Raw genomic sequence first — 18,773 nt, forward strand, 5'->3', positions numbered from 1 at the left:
TCAAAACCAGTTTATAAGTTGACAACCAGTTATATAAACATTGGTAGATAACTTAAAAACATTGGTTAAAACCAATTTATAAATTAGGCCACTTTAATGGTTTTTAACCCTTGTTTCCAACCCTTTGAAACCAGTTTATGAGTTGGAAGGGTTTATAACCACCACTGGTTGATAACTAGTTTATAAATTGAGAGCATGACAAATAGCAATTGGCTACCAAATTGTTGACAACTGGTTTATAGATTGAGAGTATGACAAATGGCAAGTGGTTGTAGACAAGTTTATAAGAGAAGGGACACTTGAAAGAGTTTTGGACTATTGGGTTGAGTCCGCTGACAACCAGTTTATATGTTTGGAGCATAACAATACGTTTTCAATCACTAGATTGACACCCACTATAATAGCTTGGAAGCACTGCAAATGGGCTTCAACCAAGTTTCAGACGGGCTGGCATATAGCAAGTGCTTAAAGGTTGTATTAACAAGCAATGCTAATCAAATAAAACCAATTAAAGAGTATAAGTTTCTACCTTTGTTTTCAAGCATGGCATGACCAAGTGGTTTCCTTAGCACCATTTTTTTTTTGCTTCTTCGCGTATGACCTGGCATATAGCAAGTGCTTAAAGGTTGTATTAACAAGCAATGCTAATCAAATAAAACCAATTAAAGAGTATAAGTTTCTACCTTTGTTTTCAAGCATGGCATGACCAAGTGGTTTCCTTAGCACCATTTTTTTTTTGCTTCTTCGCGTATGACCTGGCTACAACCCACCACTACAATTTACTTGCCTTTGATACATACATAAGAGTAACAAAACGCATGGTACGCATGCTTGCAAAGTAATATAAACAGACCAACAAGAGACTGATCCACTCCAAACGCGAGGCCACACTCTGGGCAACTTTCCGCCACAATTAGCATACTATCCTCATGTAGAATCTTTGGGGGTTGTGGAATGATCATCGTGCTAGAGTTCTCTAACTTCACAGCCATCATGAAAGCTCTACTAGCACCTGCTTTCTCCACAGCCTCAATTTTGTGGTCTAAATCGGCCTATAAACATAGACAAAGAGGCAATGAACATGGCAACTATTTCTACTGGTCCAAGTGTACCACCTTACCATGCATCCACCCCTCCTACCGAGAGAGGCAATGAAATCTCCCTCAAGTTTCATCATAAACTACTTTGACCAACGGCAACCCTCATGGCATATGAGATGTGTCTTTAGAGGGTTCAAATCTTGCAACCAAACTATCATCCATAACCCTCAAGAAATTCTTTTAATAGAAGTGAAGCTTGATAAAAAGGTTGACATGATCCCCAGGAAATGCTTCTTGTACAAGTGCAGCTTTATAACAAGCTTGACAAGATCCCCACTAGGTTGGATGGGCATGGACTTGATCTTGGAATCAGACCAAGTCTAGCCGGACTTCCTAAGTAAGATTCAAGAAGAAAGACTGAAAGCCATGTAAGGCAAACCAATTAGAGATGCGGAAGTACTCGGATCTACTCGTCATGTCCTCGGGCAGAGAGATTCTGCTTCTACCCGTCCCGTCTCTCTTTACCGGAGAAAAATCAAATAAGAAAAAAAAGGCTCCTAACCGAATCGTTTGGAATTCCTAGGTTTGGGAAATTGTTCCATCCACTAATAGTGGTCAGATTGTTCCTATGAATGGTGAGATGTTAGAAATCATGACCCCAGTTTTACCAAGGTTCACTAAAAGATTCCTGTCATCTTTAAAAGACTGACATGCAGCAAGGTGTCTCTGCAATCTCTGTGCTGAGTTGAATAAGAACTATGTCATCTGTATATAGGAGAATAGGCACTACATCTCGGGCCAGCTACGATTATGTACCACTGTCAATGAGCTCGGAAATGTCATCAATATACAACCCAAATGAAGTAGAAGAGAGTTGGTGACTCCGAATATGTTATTGATCTTGTCTGAAAGGCTTCTTGGTGCTCACATCATCTAGTCACAAACTCATAAACTCCCCCAATTCCCATACGATCTCAAAAACCATGCTCTGAGTACTATATTAAAGGACCTATAAAAACCCACCAAACAACAACAGACCCACTCTCGGTGCTCTAGTTTCCTCAGTGATAGCTCGGAGAATAAAGACGTAACACAATCCGCCTGAATCCTCTCTCCTGTAGCCCTCACATCTCATACCCTCCAAAAACTCTTGGCCAAAGAATGTGTGTGTGTGCTTGCACGTGTGAGAGAGAGGGAGAGAAGAAAGGGAAAACGAAAGAGGGTCAATTTGCAAACTCTACCTTTGGTTTGTAGGGTTCTATTTGTACTATCTTCCATGTGGAGCCTCCTTTTATCACACTGCCTCCATTTGACAACCCTTTTTGAACCACATCTTGTTTTGGTGGAATTATCCTTGCCACCATACACACATTGCCTCCTCTATAAGCAAGGAAACTTGACTTCTCAAAGGACTGTGTTTACATACATGTGTATTGACACAAGTACCTACCTACACTGTATAAATGTGTGCACACAACGTAAGAACGGCATTTGAATTCAAACTAGGATACCCAGAAGTTGAAACGGGTTTGATACCCCACAAAAAGGATGTTTCTTCTCTTTCATATAATGTAAAACGTTATACAGTCCTTGGTATTATTGGCAAATTTCATGTTATACAAAAGAATGAGATTAAGGAAATCCCCTCCCCCTCCATCTTTTTTTTTTTTAAAATCACGAGTTGAACTTCATTATCTTTGAATTGGTAAACCCTTCACCACTGGTGGCTTTACATCATACAAAAGTGGCAAGGCCATTGATGATGATGATGATGATGCAGCCTCATCAAAAGGAATCTGAAAGGCGAGGGCTTTATATAAGCAAACCTCATCTTCCTCACAATAGTACACCTGCAGCAGTGCAAGCTTTACAGCTGTTAGCACCAGCAGAACACTTTTTTATGGTATGCATTAAAGAGTATGAAAGTGAAAAAGGGCTGCGGGCACCAGCCCTCGAGCGTGTGTGTGTGTGTGTGTGAGAGAGAGAGAGAGAGAGAGAGAGAGAGGGACATTGTATTAAACGTCTACAAAAGACCCAAAGCATCTATGAGACTAAGAAATAGTGCAAATGATCCACGATTACCTGGATGTCAGAGAGTTGAAAAAAAAATCATTCATCCAAGAAAGTAAAAAGGGCTGCATGTGGGTGCAAGTGCGCACCAGCATGTGTGTGTGTGTGTGTGTGCGCTGCATGCATGTATGAGAGAGAGAGTAATGTCAGGGAGAACTTGTAGGTTGTGTAATGGCATGTAGCAGAATTCGAATTTCATTTCCTGGGTTAGAAGTTAATGACAGATTATACAGCAAAGCACTTTGGGCCTAGATGTGCATGTGCACCATGCATGGTAGAGAGAGAGAGAGAGAGCTTTGTGTGTGTGGGCATGTGGCATGCTAGCTGCATGCATATGAGCGAGAGAGAGAGAGAGAGAGAGAGAGAGAGAGAGAGAGAGTAATGTCCAGGTAAACTGAAGGTTGTGATGGCGTGTAGCAGAAAAAATTGAACTTCAAAGTTAGTGACAAAATATGATCAAAGCACTTTGGGACTTGATGTGCATGTGCATCCATGCATGCATGGTGAAGAGAGAGAGAGAGAGAGAGAGAGAGAGAGAGAGAGACCTTGCAATTGATTTGTACAGTTGCCAATGCATCCATAGGTCGTGTGAAGCTAACAACGGCTTGTCCATTGCCATCAAATGCACCCACCGAAGGGTCTAACATCACCTTGTCATCAGGTTCAGCATCTGCTTCAAATTTACTAGTAACCTCCTGCATACCACACTTCAGCTTCAGTAGAACAAATATATAGTTGTTCTCTTCTGTTTCTCCAGAAAGGGAAAACCTCCTTTATTGGGGCAATGAAAAAGCCCTCATCCTAAGATTAACGTTGCAAATGAAAGCCTCCAATCCACAAGCATACAGAGACATGATTATACAGGACTAACAGCCATTGTCTGGACTCCATGTATACTAGGCTAGAGGAAATCTCCAAGATTTTAGGGGAGAGTAAAGAGGCTCTTTCTCACATGCGTCCCTACAAGAAGTACACTGTTTTGGCACACCAGCATGTAAACTTTATGAACCTTATTGCAAAAAGTAAAAACATATCAGTGATAGAATCACTAACCTTGGTGAAATGAAATCCAGATGGTAGTGATATTTGTATCTTAAAACTTCCATTGCTCGCTTTTACTGGGTCCACCTTGATAACTTCTGTGTCACTTGATGTTCGGCGGCGAAGGCGTCTTGGTTTTCCTGTTTTCAGTTGGGGAGGTTGCACACCCTTCAAGTCAAGTGTAGATAATAATGGACCATTATCTCCTTTAGTATTAAGAATTCTTATAACACTGTTGTTTGTGTCTGCAATGTACAACTTCCCTGAAAGAACAAGAAGAGAGAAACCAAGTGTTACTAAGGGGAATAACATACATAGCCCCCACTGGGATCCACCCACCCATCCCTCCTGCAATTCTTTGGTGCAAGTAATCTCCCACCTTGAAAAACCAGAGACGCAGGAATGCGCAAAAACTGAAGCCTTAACATATATTTCCTGATAGAAATGGGGGGGATTCTTTATTTTACCTCAGACAAGCCTCTTTCATGTAGTGCAGATTAACTGTTTAAACGTTAAGAAACAGTATTTGCAAGTGCAATTGGGCTATTTGAAACTATGACTTTCCTGCAATGTCGTGTGCATTCATACAGAGATGCACTAGTAAGACAAATATCCTAGAAGTGGCACCCAAAAAAAAAAGAAATGGTCAATATAATTCAAACAAAGTATGGGTTAATGAAGTAAGGATCCTAAGTGCAGAAAGAGAGATGTTATTAATGTCTATGAAAGACCCGAAAGGTCTATGAGACCAAAAAGATGTCACATCTGATCCATGAGAGAGAGAGAGAGACAGAGACAGAGAGAGAGGGGTAATATTTAACGTCTACAAATGACCGAAAGAGTCTATGGGACTAAGAATAAGTACATATGATCCATACATCAAAGTGAGGTGTCAAGTGACACTAACATACCATTAAGCCCCATTGCAAGTCCGGCCGGCTCAGACAACTGCAACATATGAAGCAAAGATTCAAATCAATGTCAAAAACAAACATTATAACAAGAAAGCTTTCTGCCTTGCAAATACATACAGGAACCATTTTCCTGGAGCTTTAAATGTTCAAGTTTACAGCTTGCTAAATACTAAATTTATAAACAATACAAGATGCAAGCAAATGAAATAATCAATTTTCGTTCAGGTACACTGCATTCATAAAGGTCAAATCCTCGAACTATGAGCATTAGAAACTGACACTACCAGGACAATGCAGATGCCCACAACAGCAAAAAGATGATTAGACATGTTTTGACTGAGTATGACACGTACTATAAGGAGAAACTAGTGCGCGGCTGAGACGTGGACATTATGCCATGTGGAGCGAGATCGAAAATTCTTGTCCTTGGGTAGATAGGCACACAGTCCTTAAAAAGCAAAAGCAAGCCTTACCTGACATCCTAAACCATTTCCATCCTTGAACCCAGCCTTTCCAGAGCCAGCTAGAGTCTTGACAACCTTGCTGCTAGGATCCATAGTTTTGACCTTGTGATTGTACGAGTCAGCTATGTAGACAAGCCCATCAACACCGTAAAGCACACCCAATGGATGCTGAAATTGGGCTCCAGTTCCGGTACCGTCCTTGTCGCCAAACTTCATATAGTCCCAGCAGAAGAAACTAACAGAATTAGAACACTATAACACTAACCATGCCAACTACTATGAAGTGTGTCAAGATATAATGGAAAAAGTAAATGTCATAATTAGCGCACTACAACACTAATCATGCCAAGTACTATGAATACAAATGCTAGCACCTGTGTGTGAAGATATAATGGAAAAAGCAACTGATTCACCTGAAAGAGATTATCAGGAAACATTGGATCTCCTCCAGCAAGTAAGCATGAGCCTCCAGTAGCTAGGTTGACTGTTCTGATAGAGCTACTCTCACTGTCTGCCACGTAAAGCTCCTTCAAGTCTGTTAACGCAAAAAATCAAGAAAACTGAAACTTGATTCTATTACTAACAAATGATTAGCAAGAAAATATCCTTAGTGGAGTTCCGAGGAGTGCAAATGTGAATTCTACCTGGCGAAAAAGAGAGGCCAGAAGGTTGAGCATATGATGTTTCTTGGCCCCTGCAAATTTTATAAGAAAAAATTATGAAACAAGAAGCATCAAAAGCAGAGGGTGTTTCAACAAGCATCAAGAAGATATCAGGATGACATTGGGGATGAGATCACTGTGGCATTACAGGATATGTGGAGCACTGGCTCTAAGCCTCCTTTTCTTACTGAGGGTCTTATCCACCTCATCCCTAAGGGAATGGTGATAACCTAACATTGCCCAGTGGAGGCCTATCACATTGCTTGGGACTGCATACAGAATTCTTTCCAAGGCAGTGGGCATAAGATTGCAACCAATGTTATAGATAGTCATTCATGACACACAGATTGGATTCCTCCGAAGAAGAAGCATCTTTGATAACATCTTTTCCTTTTGGGGGGCGGTAAAGTGGACCAGGGCAAGTAATCAGCCCTTGGCAATCTTGCTACTTGATTTTGAGAAAGCCTATGACAGAATGGATTGGGAATTCTGAAAGGGTACTCTCACACGCAGGGGATTTTCTCAGGATTGGATCAGAGGTATCTTGACGCTCATAGCACTGTACTTGCTTGTGGAGGTCGAGGTGAGCACGTCCAGATCTCTCTCGCTCTGTACGATAGGGCTTTGAGCATTTTCCTTCGCTCCAATGCAAGAGTATATGGATCGAGATTGCCACTGCGCACAAAGGAGGAGCTTTTGGACTCAGTTGGCTGATGATACAAGTTTGTTGACTCATCTCACTCATTTCACATTGCCTCGGAAGAGTTTCGTCTAGCACTAGGGGCCTTTACAAATTGGCATAAGTCTGTCGGATTTTGGGTCACTGACCTTGAGAGGATTGATTGGGGCACAGATGTTGGCTTCACATGGATTGACAGAGGACACATTGCCACTTATCTTGGATGCCAAGTCGGGATAGACATTACAACTACCCAACAGTTAGCCCTTGTGATCAAGAGCATTAAGTAAAAGCTCCTTCATTGGAGCTCCAAGAAGCTCGATCTAGCATCTAGAGCCCTGGTGGTAAACCAAGTGTTCCTTGCCACAGCTTGGTATATCACTTCTTGTTGGTGTTATGACCGTAGATGCATTAGAGAGTTGCGGAGGGTGATCCGCAACTTCTTATGGTCAAGGCTTGATGGCACAACAAAAACCAGGGCTAGAATTACGTGGGAAACTATTATCCTTCCCAAGCACAAAGGGGAATTGAACATCATTGATCCATAGATCCAATGCAAAGCTCTACTTTGCAAGTTGGTGGTTAGAGCATATTGAGAGCCCTGGAAGGATTTCTTCATGTACCATATTCGTAGATGTGTCCTTGAGAGCCATGGTGACTGGAGGCACAGTACACGTTTTATTTTCTTTGAGGTAGATTACTGCCCCCGTCCTCCCCACCATCATCCAGGCTTGGAGTAGTATGCATATAGTTTTACGTCATAGACCCCCAAGCTCAGTAGATGAGGTTGATAGGCATCCCATTATGTGAAACAACCTTATCAGAGATGATCCTAGCAAACCCCCAAGTGCAGCAGGGTATATAAAGTGGGACAGGCTGGGAGAGATGCGAAGCGACAAGACTTGACTGGAAGAATTTTAATTGTCTTCCAGATGATCAAAGAGAGGCATCTACCTAGCATCTCAGAGGAAGACACTGACCGCTTGCACAGATTGATGCAACTATATTGTAACATGTGGAAGCTTGGTGGATAGAATCGGTAACTTCAATGTTCAGAATTCAGCAATCTTTCGCGGACGAAGATAACGCACAACATAGAGAGAGAGAGAGAGAGAGGTGAAATAGCAGTCGGCCTCTTATTATTTATCCCACGACCTGTTCTGAGGCCTTTAATCCATGCGCTTTCACACCTAGATGCTGGCCACAATCTGGCCACCTCAGTTGGGGTGGCCGCCTGCTGTCCATGCTGCGCACGACTGCTGGGCAGTCAATATGCCCTGGCCACCTGGCTAGGCTGGCCTCCAAGGCTGGTTGGCTGGCTGACAAGGCCCCATGGGCTGGCGGACAGCTTGCCAAGCCCTTCCATGGGCTGGCCGATTGGGCCACAGCCTCCTTGACTGGCTGCCATCATGCCCAAGTCTCCTAAGGCTGGCCCACAACATGCCCTAGCCTTCCTGGCTAGAGGGCAAAGGCCATGGGGTATCTTGGCCCCCTTGGTGTCCTAAGGCCTACCCCGTGCCCATGTTCAAGGGATACGACCCCTTTTTTAGGGTATCCTTAAGGGTTTCCCCCCTTCTACATGCTACTAGACAGATGCATGGCATCTGGTTGCAAACCAAACACTCAGGACACTTGACATCATTCCAGAGGGAGACTCACAGTATGGACTGGCACTGCTTCATGTGCAGGACAATGCACACCTGACCAAGACCTGTACACCTAACCTTGGACGCGTAGAGTGAAACCCTAGTTGACTCGTCTCGGACAGGAACTCACATGGGACCAGTTTCCACTCCACGTCCTACAACTGTTGTTCAAATATGTCCACATGGCATCCAAGTGTGAAATGCACGTGACATTCCCTTCTCCTTAGCTTGACGGAAGCTGCATAGCCTCTAAATAGTCCGTCAATAAAGCCGGATAGTCTTCGAAGAATTCCTTGTCAAAGCCAAACCGCTTCATGAGTCCCTCAGTCTTGAAACTTCTTGAGGAATTTTCTTTGTCTTCGGCTCGAGCCGTGCTTGAAGCGGTACAAAAGGATATGCTCTAGAACCATCACTCCAGCTTTGTCAATTATATCTAGTTCCGCTTCGTCTTCAATCTCTAAAGGAATTGGACCTACATATGGTTTTAGCCAACTGACATGGAACACATCCAGCATAGTCCAGCTCGAATACCTTCAACTTCATTAGCACCTCATTGATCTTTCTCTGGATAGGAAAAGGTTCCAAAGGTTCTGAACGATAACTTTGGGCATCGCTTGCCCACCTATTTCAACCATTGCTTCATAATCTGAAGATAAACCCAATCTCCTTCCTAGAACTTCACATCCCTGCGATCTTTATTGGCCTATCGAGTGTAGGGCTCCTGTGCTTAAGCCAGCCTGTCGGCAGATTTGTGACAAAATCCATCAAGGTCTTACGGGAATGGATAAAGGCTGTAACAACCCTATCTTCTTCCCACGAGGAGCTTTCACTTTCTAACAAACGTCGCAACCTTGCACATGAGTGAACACATCTCGCCTCATTCTTGGCTAATTCTATTGCCTTTCTAGCTTCTCAAAAGTTGAATTCATGTCCCTATCACCACCAGTGATAGGGACATGAATGCAACGTTGCACATGAGTGAACACATCTCGCCTCATTCTTGGCTAATACTATTGCCTTTCTAGCTTCTCAAAAGTTGAATTCATGACGCCATCACCACCAGTGATGGCGTCATGAGAGCTGCCCTGAACAACTTCATGACACAAAGGCGGCCTTTGTAGAAAAGCCAACCATCTTGTATCAAAAATTAGCATGGTCATGTGGCATTCAATGCCTTTACCCATTGTGTACCGAATTCCTCGGAATCCGCGTACGTGTTCTTCACGTCATCTAGTCCCATACCAATAAGGTTGAGTCTAGTGTTCTAAATCAAAGTCATTGTTCCCTTCCTTCTTAACGCATCAGCCACAAGGTTGGCCTTTCCTAGAAGATACTCGATCATACCACCAAATTGCTAGAAAATTTGACTCCAACGGTGCTGATGGTCACTCCACTGTGCACTTAGCATTGTCTGAATCTAGCGCAATGCCTCATGGTCAATGCGAACCTCAAATTCTCGCCCATAAAGAAAATGATGCCAATGTTTTAAGACCTTAATTACTACAAAGAGTTCCCAATCATAGATCACATTTCTTTTTTGCGAGAAGTAACTTACGAGACATGTAAGCTACTGGATGCCCATTCTGTTGTAAAATAGCTCCAATTGCGATATTACTCACATCAGTGATTACTTGACTCGTCCTATGAGGCAAGTGCTAGACAAGAAGCTTCTAACAAAGCCACCTTGAGGTTCTTGAATGCCTCCAAAGTTCATGGAGCCATTCGGATCCGCTACCTTCTAGTCTTGGCACCCTTAAGCAGATCGATGGGTTTCGCGAAGAGGTCAAAGAATGTGTCTATCTGGGTGAAATGTGCTTAGCATATGCCCACAAAGGATTGGATATCGTAAGCTGTCTATGGTATCTCCCAATTGACTATCTTGGCCACCTTAGCCAGATCAAGTCGGATGCCCTCGGGACTGATTATGTATCCAAGGTAGTGAACCTCGAAACAGATAAAACTCCGACTTCTTCTCATTAGCATAGAGCTCGTTGCTTTTCAGCAACTTCAAAACTTTATCCACATCAGTGTCATGCTCCTAGCTGAAAATACCAGTATGTCGTCTAAAATTATGAACACACACTTTCCAATCAAGTCCTTGAATATCCACATCATCATGCGGTTGAATGTGGCTAGGGTGTTTGTCAAGCCAAAAGGCATAACCACAAATTCATAGCGGGCCCGTTCCGTACGGAAGGCTTTGTTGGGGATGCCCCCCTCAACAATCCTAACTTGGTAGTACCCACTCTTCAAATCCAGTTTTGAGAACACCTTGGCTCCATTCAGCCTCTCGAGAATGTAATCTATTCGAGGCATTGAGAACTTGCTCTTGATAGTCAGCTTATTGAGTGCACGATCGTCGACACACAATCGGGAAGAACCATCTTTTTTCTTGACGAATAGGATCGGGGCTGCAAATGGCGACACACTAGGGCGTATGAAGCCAAATTGCAACAATTCTTGGAGTTGGCGGTCCAACTCCAATTCCATTGTCTTGGACAGGCGGTATGGAAACTTGCTCGAGGGATTTGAGCCTGGGAGGAGGTCTATCTTGTGGTCCTCTGCTCTAGATCGGGGGAGTTGGGGAGGGAGATTGTCCCGAAAAAATCTTCTGAAACTTATCATGGAGAGCTTAGAAGCACTGTCCACTATCTGGGCAGTCTGGATATAAATCATTGCACAATGTGCGCCTTTTCGTATTTCTTGTTTAGCCTACAAGTGGCTTATGAGAGGAAAGTTCGGGATTCCTGGCTCACACTTAATGGTCACTAGGGCTTTGAACACATGCCGGGTAATCCAAAAAGTGTGCTTGTCTCAATCAATGTCTGGCTGGAACTTGTGAAACCATTGAATTCTCAGAGTTATGTCTGCTCTTACAAGAGGGACAACCATAAAGTCTAGCACAAACTCTATGCCCTGAATCACGAGCTTAGCGTCTTGAGCTTCAAACTTGATGCTCCTCGTCATGCCTGTGCTAAATCCCTCAACCTTCTTGTCTAGCAAAGCTAGAAGGAACCGGGCTCACCAAGGGGCCTATTCCATGACCACATCCTCCATGCTGCGCTGTCAAACAAGACAACGACTCTCTGGCCACCTATGTAGCCAAAAGTCTTGAGCAGTTCCTTGCGCTCATACTCCTAGTCTTGGGCGCCCTTCTACTTATTCTTGAGCTCCCAGCTAACGATTGCACCAACCAAAGAACGGGGGTCCAAGAAACCAGGGATGATCGCTGAGATCTATGTGGGAGTGGGGCTCACCACGAAGGCCATGGAGGCTGGGGGTGGTAGTCTTCTTTGGACAATCCTTAGACGTGTTTCCTTTTGTTTGACAAAAGAAACACCTACCCTCCTCCTTATACTGAGCTCTCTCTTCTACACTCTCAGTTTTCCACCGGTCTTCCCTGCTTGAGTTTTCTGATGTAAAGTGAGCTAGGACGCATTAGTCAAGTCTTGGAGCCAGAGGCTCCCGTGCTCTATCATGGGGAAGATCCCATCTGGTTTTGGCCTTTTCCGCCCCTCGAAAGTCTTGGGCTTTCTGCCACTATACTTCCTCTCAACACTCTGTGCAAACGAGAAGGCATCTTCGAAGGTGGCTGGACGAAACATATGCACTTCCCACTAGATTTGTGTGTCAAGGCCATAAAGGAACTGCCCTTTCTTGTCCTTGTCAAAATGCCTAATTGCAAACATAAGTTTGAAATTTTGTTGGCAAACTGTAGGACTGGTTGTACATTTTGACACACCCCTCTTGAACTCGTCTTCGAGCCACTCAAGGTAATGGGGCAATAGAATCCGCTTAAGATCTAAGACAAACTCATCCCAAACATTAGCTGCCATACCTAATCTGGTCTGGGCATGAGCCCACGGGTCCACCATGGAATGGCCTCACCTTCTAAATACCAACTAGCCAATATCACTCTATCAGTATCATATTTTCTTACAGTAGCAAAATAAGCTTCAAATTAATGCAGCCAAGAATACAGGGTTGTGGGTCAAGTTTACCATTATACTTATTGATGTTCATTCTCTCAGGGGTGGGGAGGTGACTCGAGGAAGAAACTGATGTTGCTCTTGTGTCTAAAGCCGCAAGAAAACTTTCGAGCTCCACGCATCGCCTGGCGTCTTCTTGTGAAGACGCACGGGATACTACTACACATTCTTCCATCAAACGAATCTCCAATGCTCTCATCTGCAACTCGAGTGTCGAACTCAATTGCAATAGTAACCCTTCACAAGGGTTGTCGGAAAGAGGATCTATTATCAAGATTTGGGAAAGAGAAGGAGAGAGAAGAGGAGACAAAGAAAAAGGGGACTAGAAAGCGGGTTCTTTCTTCCAGGGCCAAGATCTATGCATTCTGCTCTTCCAACTGGTGCTCTGGTCTGCGATTGCTCACATCATCGTCTAGAACATGCCATGCACACTCATGTCTGCCACCCTCGAAGGGCTACCTAGAGCTCCTTGTTCCGAAGTTCTTTGTTCTCTCTCTTCGTCGAAGCTCGCCATAGTGGGATATGCACTTCCTTTCCGGAACGCAATAAAACCATCCACTATACTTTCCGAAGGCTTCTGAAGGCTAGAAACCAACCGTCCTTCTAGGGACGAGAGTCACGCAGAAAGGGGTGGTCCTCCGGAGTCTGGCAACCAACCACACAAGCGAAAAAAAAATTGCTTCCTTTTTTTTTGGTTTTTCACGCTCAGTCTTCACACTTAAAGAAGGCTCTGATACCAATGTAACACGCCAAAGCTTGGTGGATAGAATCGGTAACTTCAATGAGCAATCTTTCCGACGAAGATAACGCACAACATAGAGAGAGATGTGCAAATATATATATATATATATATATATATATATATATATAGAGAGAGAGAGAGAGAGAGAGAGAGAGAGAGAGAGAGAGGGAGGGAGTCGGACACAGTATTGGGTCCCAAATACCCTCTGTAGGGCCCCCACCACGAATGGTGTATTTGCTTTATTAGAATGATGTACAATAATGCAAATCTGTAGATCTCATGATCTGTTCTTGACTTGCACACTTCACCTTGGCTGTAGCATTCCCCTTGGCTGTCCTGGCCCTTGGAATACAACAACCCTTTGTGAATTATGAGATGAATAAATGGATTCTATGCTTGGCCCCTTCTAGTACTGGTTGTCTGGCTCAAATAGCAATCCGCCTGTTATTATTTATCCCACGACCTGTTCTGAGGCCTTTAATCCATGCGCTTTCACACCTAGATGCTGGCCACAATCTGCCGCCTCAGTTGGGGTGGCTGCCTGCTGTCCATGCTGCGCATGACTGCTGGGCAGCCAACATGCCCTGGCCACCTGGCTGGGCTGGCCTCCAAGGCAGGTCGGCTGGCTGGTCAAGCCCCTATGGGCTGGCCAACAGCTTGCCAAGCCCTTCCATGGGCTGGCCAATTGGGCCACAGCCTCCTTTCCTGGCTGCCATGGCCAACAACATGCCCTAGCCTTCTTGGCTAGAGGGCAAAGGCCATGGGCCATCTTGGCCCCCTTGGGTGGCCTAAGGCCTATCCCGTGCCCATGTTCAAGGGATACAACCCCTTTTCTGGGGTATCCCTAAGGATTTCCCCCCTTCTACATGCAACTACATGCTGCTACACAGATGTCAATCATTTGGTTGCAAACCAAACACTCAGGACACTCGACATCATTCCAGAGGGAGACTCACAGTACGGACTGACACTACCTCATGTGCAGGACAATTCACACCTGACCAAGACCATGTACAGGACTTGTACGCCCAACCTTGGACGCTTAGAGTGGAACCCTGGTTGACTCGTCCCGGACTGGGATACAACCCCTTGAACATGGGACCAATTTCCACTCCACATCCTGCAACTACTGTTCAGATATGTCCACGTGGGATCCAAGTGCGGGATGCACGTGACATATACGTAACCATTGGATCACTGGTACAATTTTAGATGAGTAACATCACTTGTGGTTAGGGTTCTGGGACAGGTATGCCCCTTCACGTGTTGGGATTCCTAAAGCCAGAGGAGGGAGAGGGTGTTACCTTCTATTCCATCGAGTCTTGATGGCCGATGGAGAGATGTAATGTACAGATGATCACATCTGGCTCTAAGATCCGTCCATTGAGAGTAGTGGGTTGCGCACTAGGAAGGGTTGGTATACCGACGCTTCCCCAGTGATGGTTACTCATGCCTCGTGGTGCCTATGGCTATATGGTGGATGCCTTATTGGATATCTACATTGGGACCTTGGTGGTGTCGACACTCCAGCGGAGGTGGTGTGTATCGTAACTGAGGGATATCCTGAAGAAAGCATGTCGAGTTATGCCCCTATGAACAGGTATAACAGGATCTGCTCCCTTGCCCTCAAAAAGAAGCTGTGGGCCAGACTGAGTCAACCATGCAATAGCACACCAAATAATATAGATAGGATCACTCCTCAATCTGCCCAAGAGCTGGGCTATAGATACCCAGACCCTTTGTGCTCCTTTGCACTCCCATAAGCAATGATACCCATGTGAAACATCCAGAAGCAGTAGGATATCTGGCTCAGCATCTCTGCCAGAATGGGGGGTGTAATATCATATGCCTCTCCTAGTCAGGCTTAAGATTGGGAACTCTCTAGGTCTGTCCAAGCATGAGAAACCTCGCGTTACGCACAATGTAGCAGAAGAAAGGTATGCTCCTCATGGGATTAGTCACATCAGTCCATTCCCACCTCCCTTTGTATGATTTTATATTACTTAATAGAAGTCTCTTTTCTAGATAGAGGGGGGGGGAGGGGGGTGAGAGGAGGCACAAGCCTTGAGATGGCCATAAGATTAGCCACCTAATTTTCATACAGGAATTGAAATGTCAAAACCAAAAGGAACTGCCAAGTACTCAGGCCAGGTTCAGAAGGGGATTGACACCTCGTGAACCGGGCAAGCTGGCGAAAATCTATTGGTAAGCCACATTGTCAGGTGTTGACTGTATTCACAAGGGGCTCAGATGCAGAGAAAAATATCGTACATCATGATAGTGAATGCAGAAAAATTTGCCCAGCCCGCTTGAGCTGAATGGGGAGAGGAAAGCCTGACGCATAATCTGAGCTGGCGGGAAATGCACCTAGGTTCCTGACTGCATGCCCTGATGGTTTACCAGGTGGGTCCTGGCCTGATTGGTGGAATGTCGAGGCACAGCTTTCTATTATGTTTTTGAGTCTGTAAAGTAGAATGAACATGGGCCCGAACAGCCCCGTGTCCACTGCCCGACTGCTGCCACATCAAAAGGAAAGGGGGGGGAGGTGGGGGGTTGTTGGTTTCTAAGTGGCCCAACGTTTTGCTAATCCAATCAAAACTACAAATATTGAAAGCTTCCCGCTTGAAAGAGATGAATAAAGAAAGCGAGTGTCTTACATTTGCCAGACTTTGCAGATGTAAAAGAATGTTTTGACAATTTTTTCGTACCTTTTCCCATTGAGATTGCGTTCGTAACCATCACCACTGAAAACCTTTGTAACACCATCTAATAAAGTATGCTGCCAAATTTGATGTTGCCCTGCCATAGCAATATACACAATGCCTAATGCAGGATCACAGCAAACATCCCATGGAGAATTGAGCACCTACCAAAATGGTAAAAACAGTTGAATGAATAATTGCATGCTTAAACCATGAAGTTAAAGGACATCTGAAACAAAATTCACCCAAGTAGTGTAGCTCGCATTTTTGCACTTCCAGTGGCACTTTCCTGTAAGCTCTACCTGTAACTATGTATTTTTTACACAAACTTGAAAGAGCTTCCTTTAATATAGCCTTTAAAAAGGGAACTTTTTCTAAACAAAGAAAATCCAGGCTATTTTTGATCCAAAGTCAAAAGGCAAGGCACTTTGTTCAATGCAAATGTTCTTACAAAGTTTACACCATCATAAAAAGTTAGAGTTTGAACAAACAACACGCGCAACAAGAACAAGCATGTGTGCTCACGGCTAGAGACCTAGAGACCTAGGTATCGGTGACCAACCTTGACCTGTTACAAACCTAGAGACCTAGGTACCTTGGGTTGGTCACCGATACCTAGAGACCTAGGTATCGGTTACCAACCTTGACCTGTTACAAACCTAGGTTTCAGTGACCAACCCAACCTGTAGCAAGCACGCAAGGTAGGACCATATGGTGTTCACAGTGTGTCCATTGCAGACATAGCAATACTTCACATGGACTTCACGCCATATGTGCCAAGCTGTAAGGCTACTGATCATCCTTTATCTGGAGCCCTAAGGAAAAGAGGGATCCCAAGGTGGCAATGGAGCCTGCTGGCCTCTGTCCTAACCCTTTAGGGGTCAAGGCCAAAGGCCTGAACTACTCATACAGAAGCGCAGAACAGTCCTTATGGCACCAGTAACAAAGCCCATAGTGGTGAAGCAGTGCCGGGCGGCCTTGACCCATCAAGTGTACCATTGTGCAACATACCCACTCACCTAGTGGTTATGTTGGGAATCAAGGTCTTACATGTGTGTGAACCCACTCTTATGAGTGTGGTAGTGTGTTTGTGTGTCAACCACCTCTTCGAGGGGTAAGAAAAATATCTAGATATTTGTGTGTACTTCAATGATGTCAGAAGGACAACCTTTGTAACCTATAAAGGAACGTGTACTTCATTGAATCATTAAGCAACAGTTACATCATTAAGTCGTGTACTTCACTCTCTCTCTAAGAGCTTTGTTCTCTCTTCTCTCTCTATCCTTCTGCACACACACATACGGCATAAAGATCTTTCAGCCACAATAGCTGAGAACTGCACCTGCAAACCCTAACCCTTGCTGCTTTCAACATTTGGTATCAGAGCTGCTCTGCTCCTAGCTCTGTCGCCCTGCCTTTGTGCGCCAGTCAATGCTCATCATCTTGCTTTTCCTGCCAGCTATCTGTCCGCCCCTGTTGTACGCCTCTACCCATTATCATGCAGCTCTGTTCCTCGCCGCCAGACTGCCCCTGCTCAAGCTTTGCCTTGCGCCACTAATATCTTCCACTCACCACCCACTAGCACCACTACCTGGTGGCTCTCTTCACCGTGGTCTCTTCGCAGGCACTACGTCTGACTCAGTCAGTCTTGGTCGTCACCTTCATCAACAAGCGGGCCACGACATTAACCATCCGTCATATCTCTTACCTGCAGCGACCAGCCACGCAGCTGAATCAACCAAAAAAACTGTGACTGCAGCAAAGCTAACAGTAGCAAGTCAGAAGGATGCAGACATCGAAAATCAAATTGGGGCTTTTCCAAATGAAGGGTTAATCCATGCTGTTACAGTCATAATTTTTGGGGATTTCTGGGGATTTTTCTTTCTTTCTGCAAATCAAGTTTAATAGTGTAATTAATCTTAATTACTTCATTAAAAATAACAATTGAGGGTGCAAACTTTAGCATTAGAGGGTTGCTGCCCCTAATTTTTGGAGGCCGCCTTTTTCGTAAGGGATTAGACACTAACATTGGATACATTCCTTTGTTAAGACCTTCCCAGTTTCATAGCATATAATGGCTTCCCACATGTTCATTGAAAAATTCAATGGGGAGAACACCCAACAAACTAAGTTGAAGTTTAGTCTAATGAGAGAAGACCTTTGGCCTTTCATTGAAGGGGAAAAAAATATGCCCGAGGAAGAAGATGCAGCACAAAAAGCTTGGAAACTCAGAGATCAAAGAGCCCTTGGCCTTTTTGATAACTTCATGCACATCTCACTACCTACAAAGAGGCTTGGACAAGCTCTTCGGGGCTCAGGCAAGAAAGGTACTCTGCAAAAAGAGTTATATGGACTCACAATGCAACCACATGAGCGATTTGATGCTCGTATGAACAAAATGAAGTCTCTAATGAACCAGCTTTTACAAGACTTAGCAAATGTGGAAGAAGATGTCATAGAACTTCAAAGGTATAAAGTATTCCCTTTGTGGTAGGAACAATCATGCTGAGAAGGACTATATTCAAAGAAGCCGTGCAAAAATTGTCAGAAAAACAACTACAATGAAAAGAACTGCTTTCACAAAAAGGCAAATGTCAATATCAATGAGAAGAGACAGCTTTCCACAAAGGAAGCAAACTATTGTTACGATGATCGGCCTTTTTAAAGCCCGAGATAAGTGTTGCTTTCTGATGTGTTGTGTTGTTTTTCACTTGAGTGTGTGACCTAATCCTTGTTTATCCTTACCCATGGGATTCCATAACTTGCATGTGAACTAGAGCCATGTGATTTATCCTTGCAAGAAAATCTGGCATGAGAAAGCATG

General features: G+C 44.3%; 1 protein-coding gene across 2 annotated transcripts in view; it reads right to left on the reverse strand.

The window, feature by feature from the left end:
* Positions 1-2,568: 2,568 nt before the first annotated feature.
* Positions 2,569-18,773, reverse strand: part of LOC147628268 (haloacid dehalogenase-like hydrolase family protein) — a 72,779-nt gene continuing 56,574 nt past the window's right edge. For both annotated transcript variants that reach the window (XM_086813339.1, XM_086813338.1), the window contains exons 20-27: positions 15,956-16,113; positions 6,174-6,223; positions 5,943-6,064; positions 5,539-5,739; positions 5,063-5,099; positions 4,164-4,414; positions 3,656-3,805; positions 2,569-2,890 (exon numbers count right to left, since the gene is read on the reverse strand). In XM_086813339.1, coding sequence (XP_086669465.1) covers positions 2,732-2,890; positions 3,656-3,805; positions 4,164-4,414; positions 5,063-5,099; positions 5,539-5,739; positions 5,943-6,064; positions 6,174-6,223; positions 15,956-16,113 — 1,128 coding nt within the window. In that variant the 3' untranslated portion in view covers positions 2,569-2,731. The remainder of the gene's footprint in view (positions 2,891-3,655; positions 3,806-4,163; positions 4,415-5,062; positions 5,100-5,538; positions 5,740-5,942; positions 6,065-6,173; positions 6,224-15,955; positions 16,114-18,773) is intronic.

The sequence above is a fragment of the Cibotium barometz genome, chromosome 19 (genome assembly GCF_041138505.1).
Source record: "Cibotium barometz isolate CiBa-2024 chromosome 19, ASM4113850v1, whole genome shotgun sequence".
NCBI classification, from domain to species: domain Eukaryota; kingdom Viridiplantae; phylum Streptophyta; class Polypodiopsida; order Cyatheales; family Cibotiaceae; genus Cibotium; species Cibotium barometz.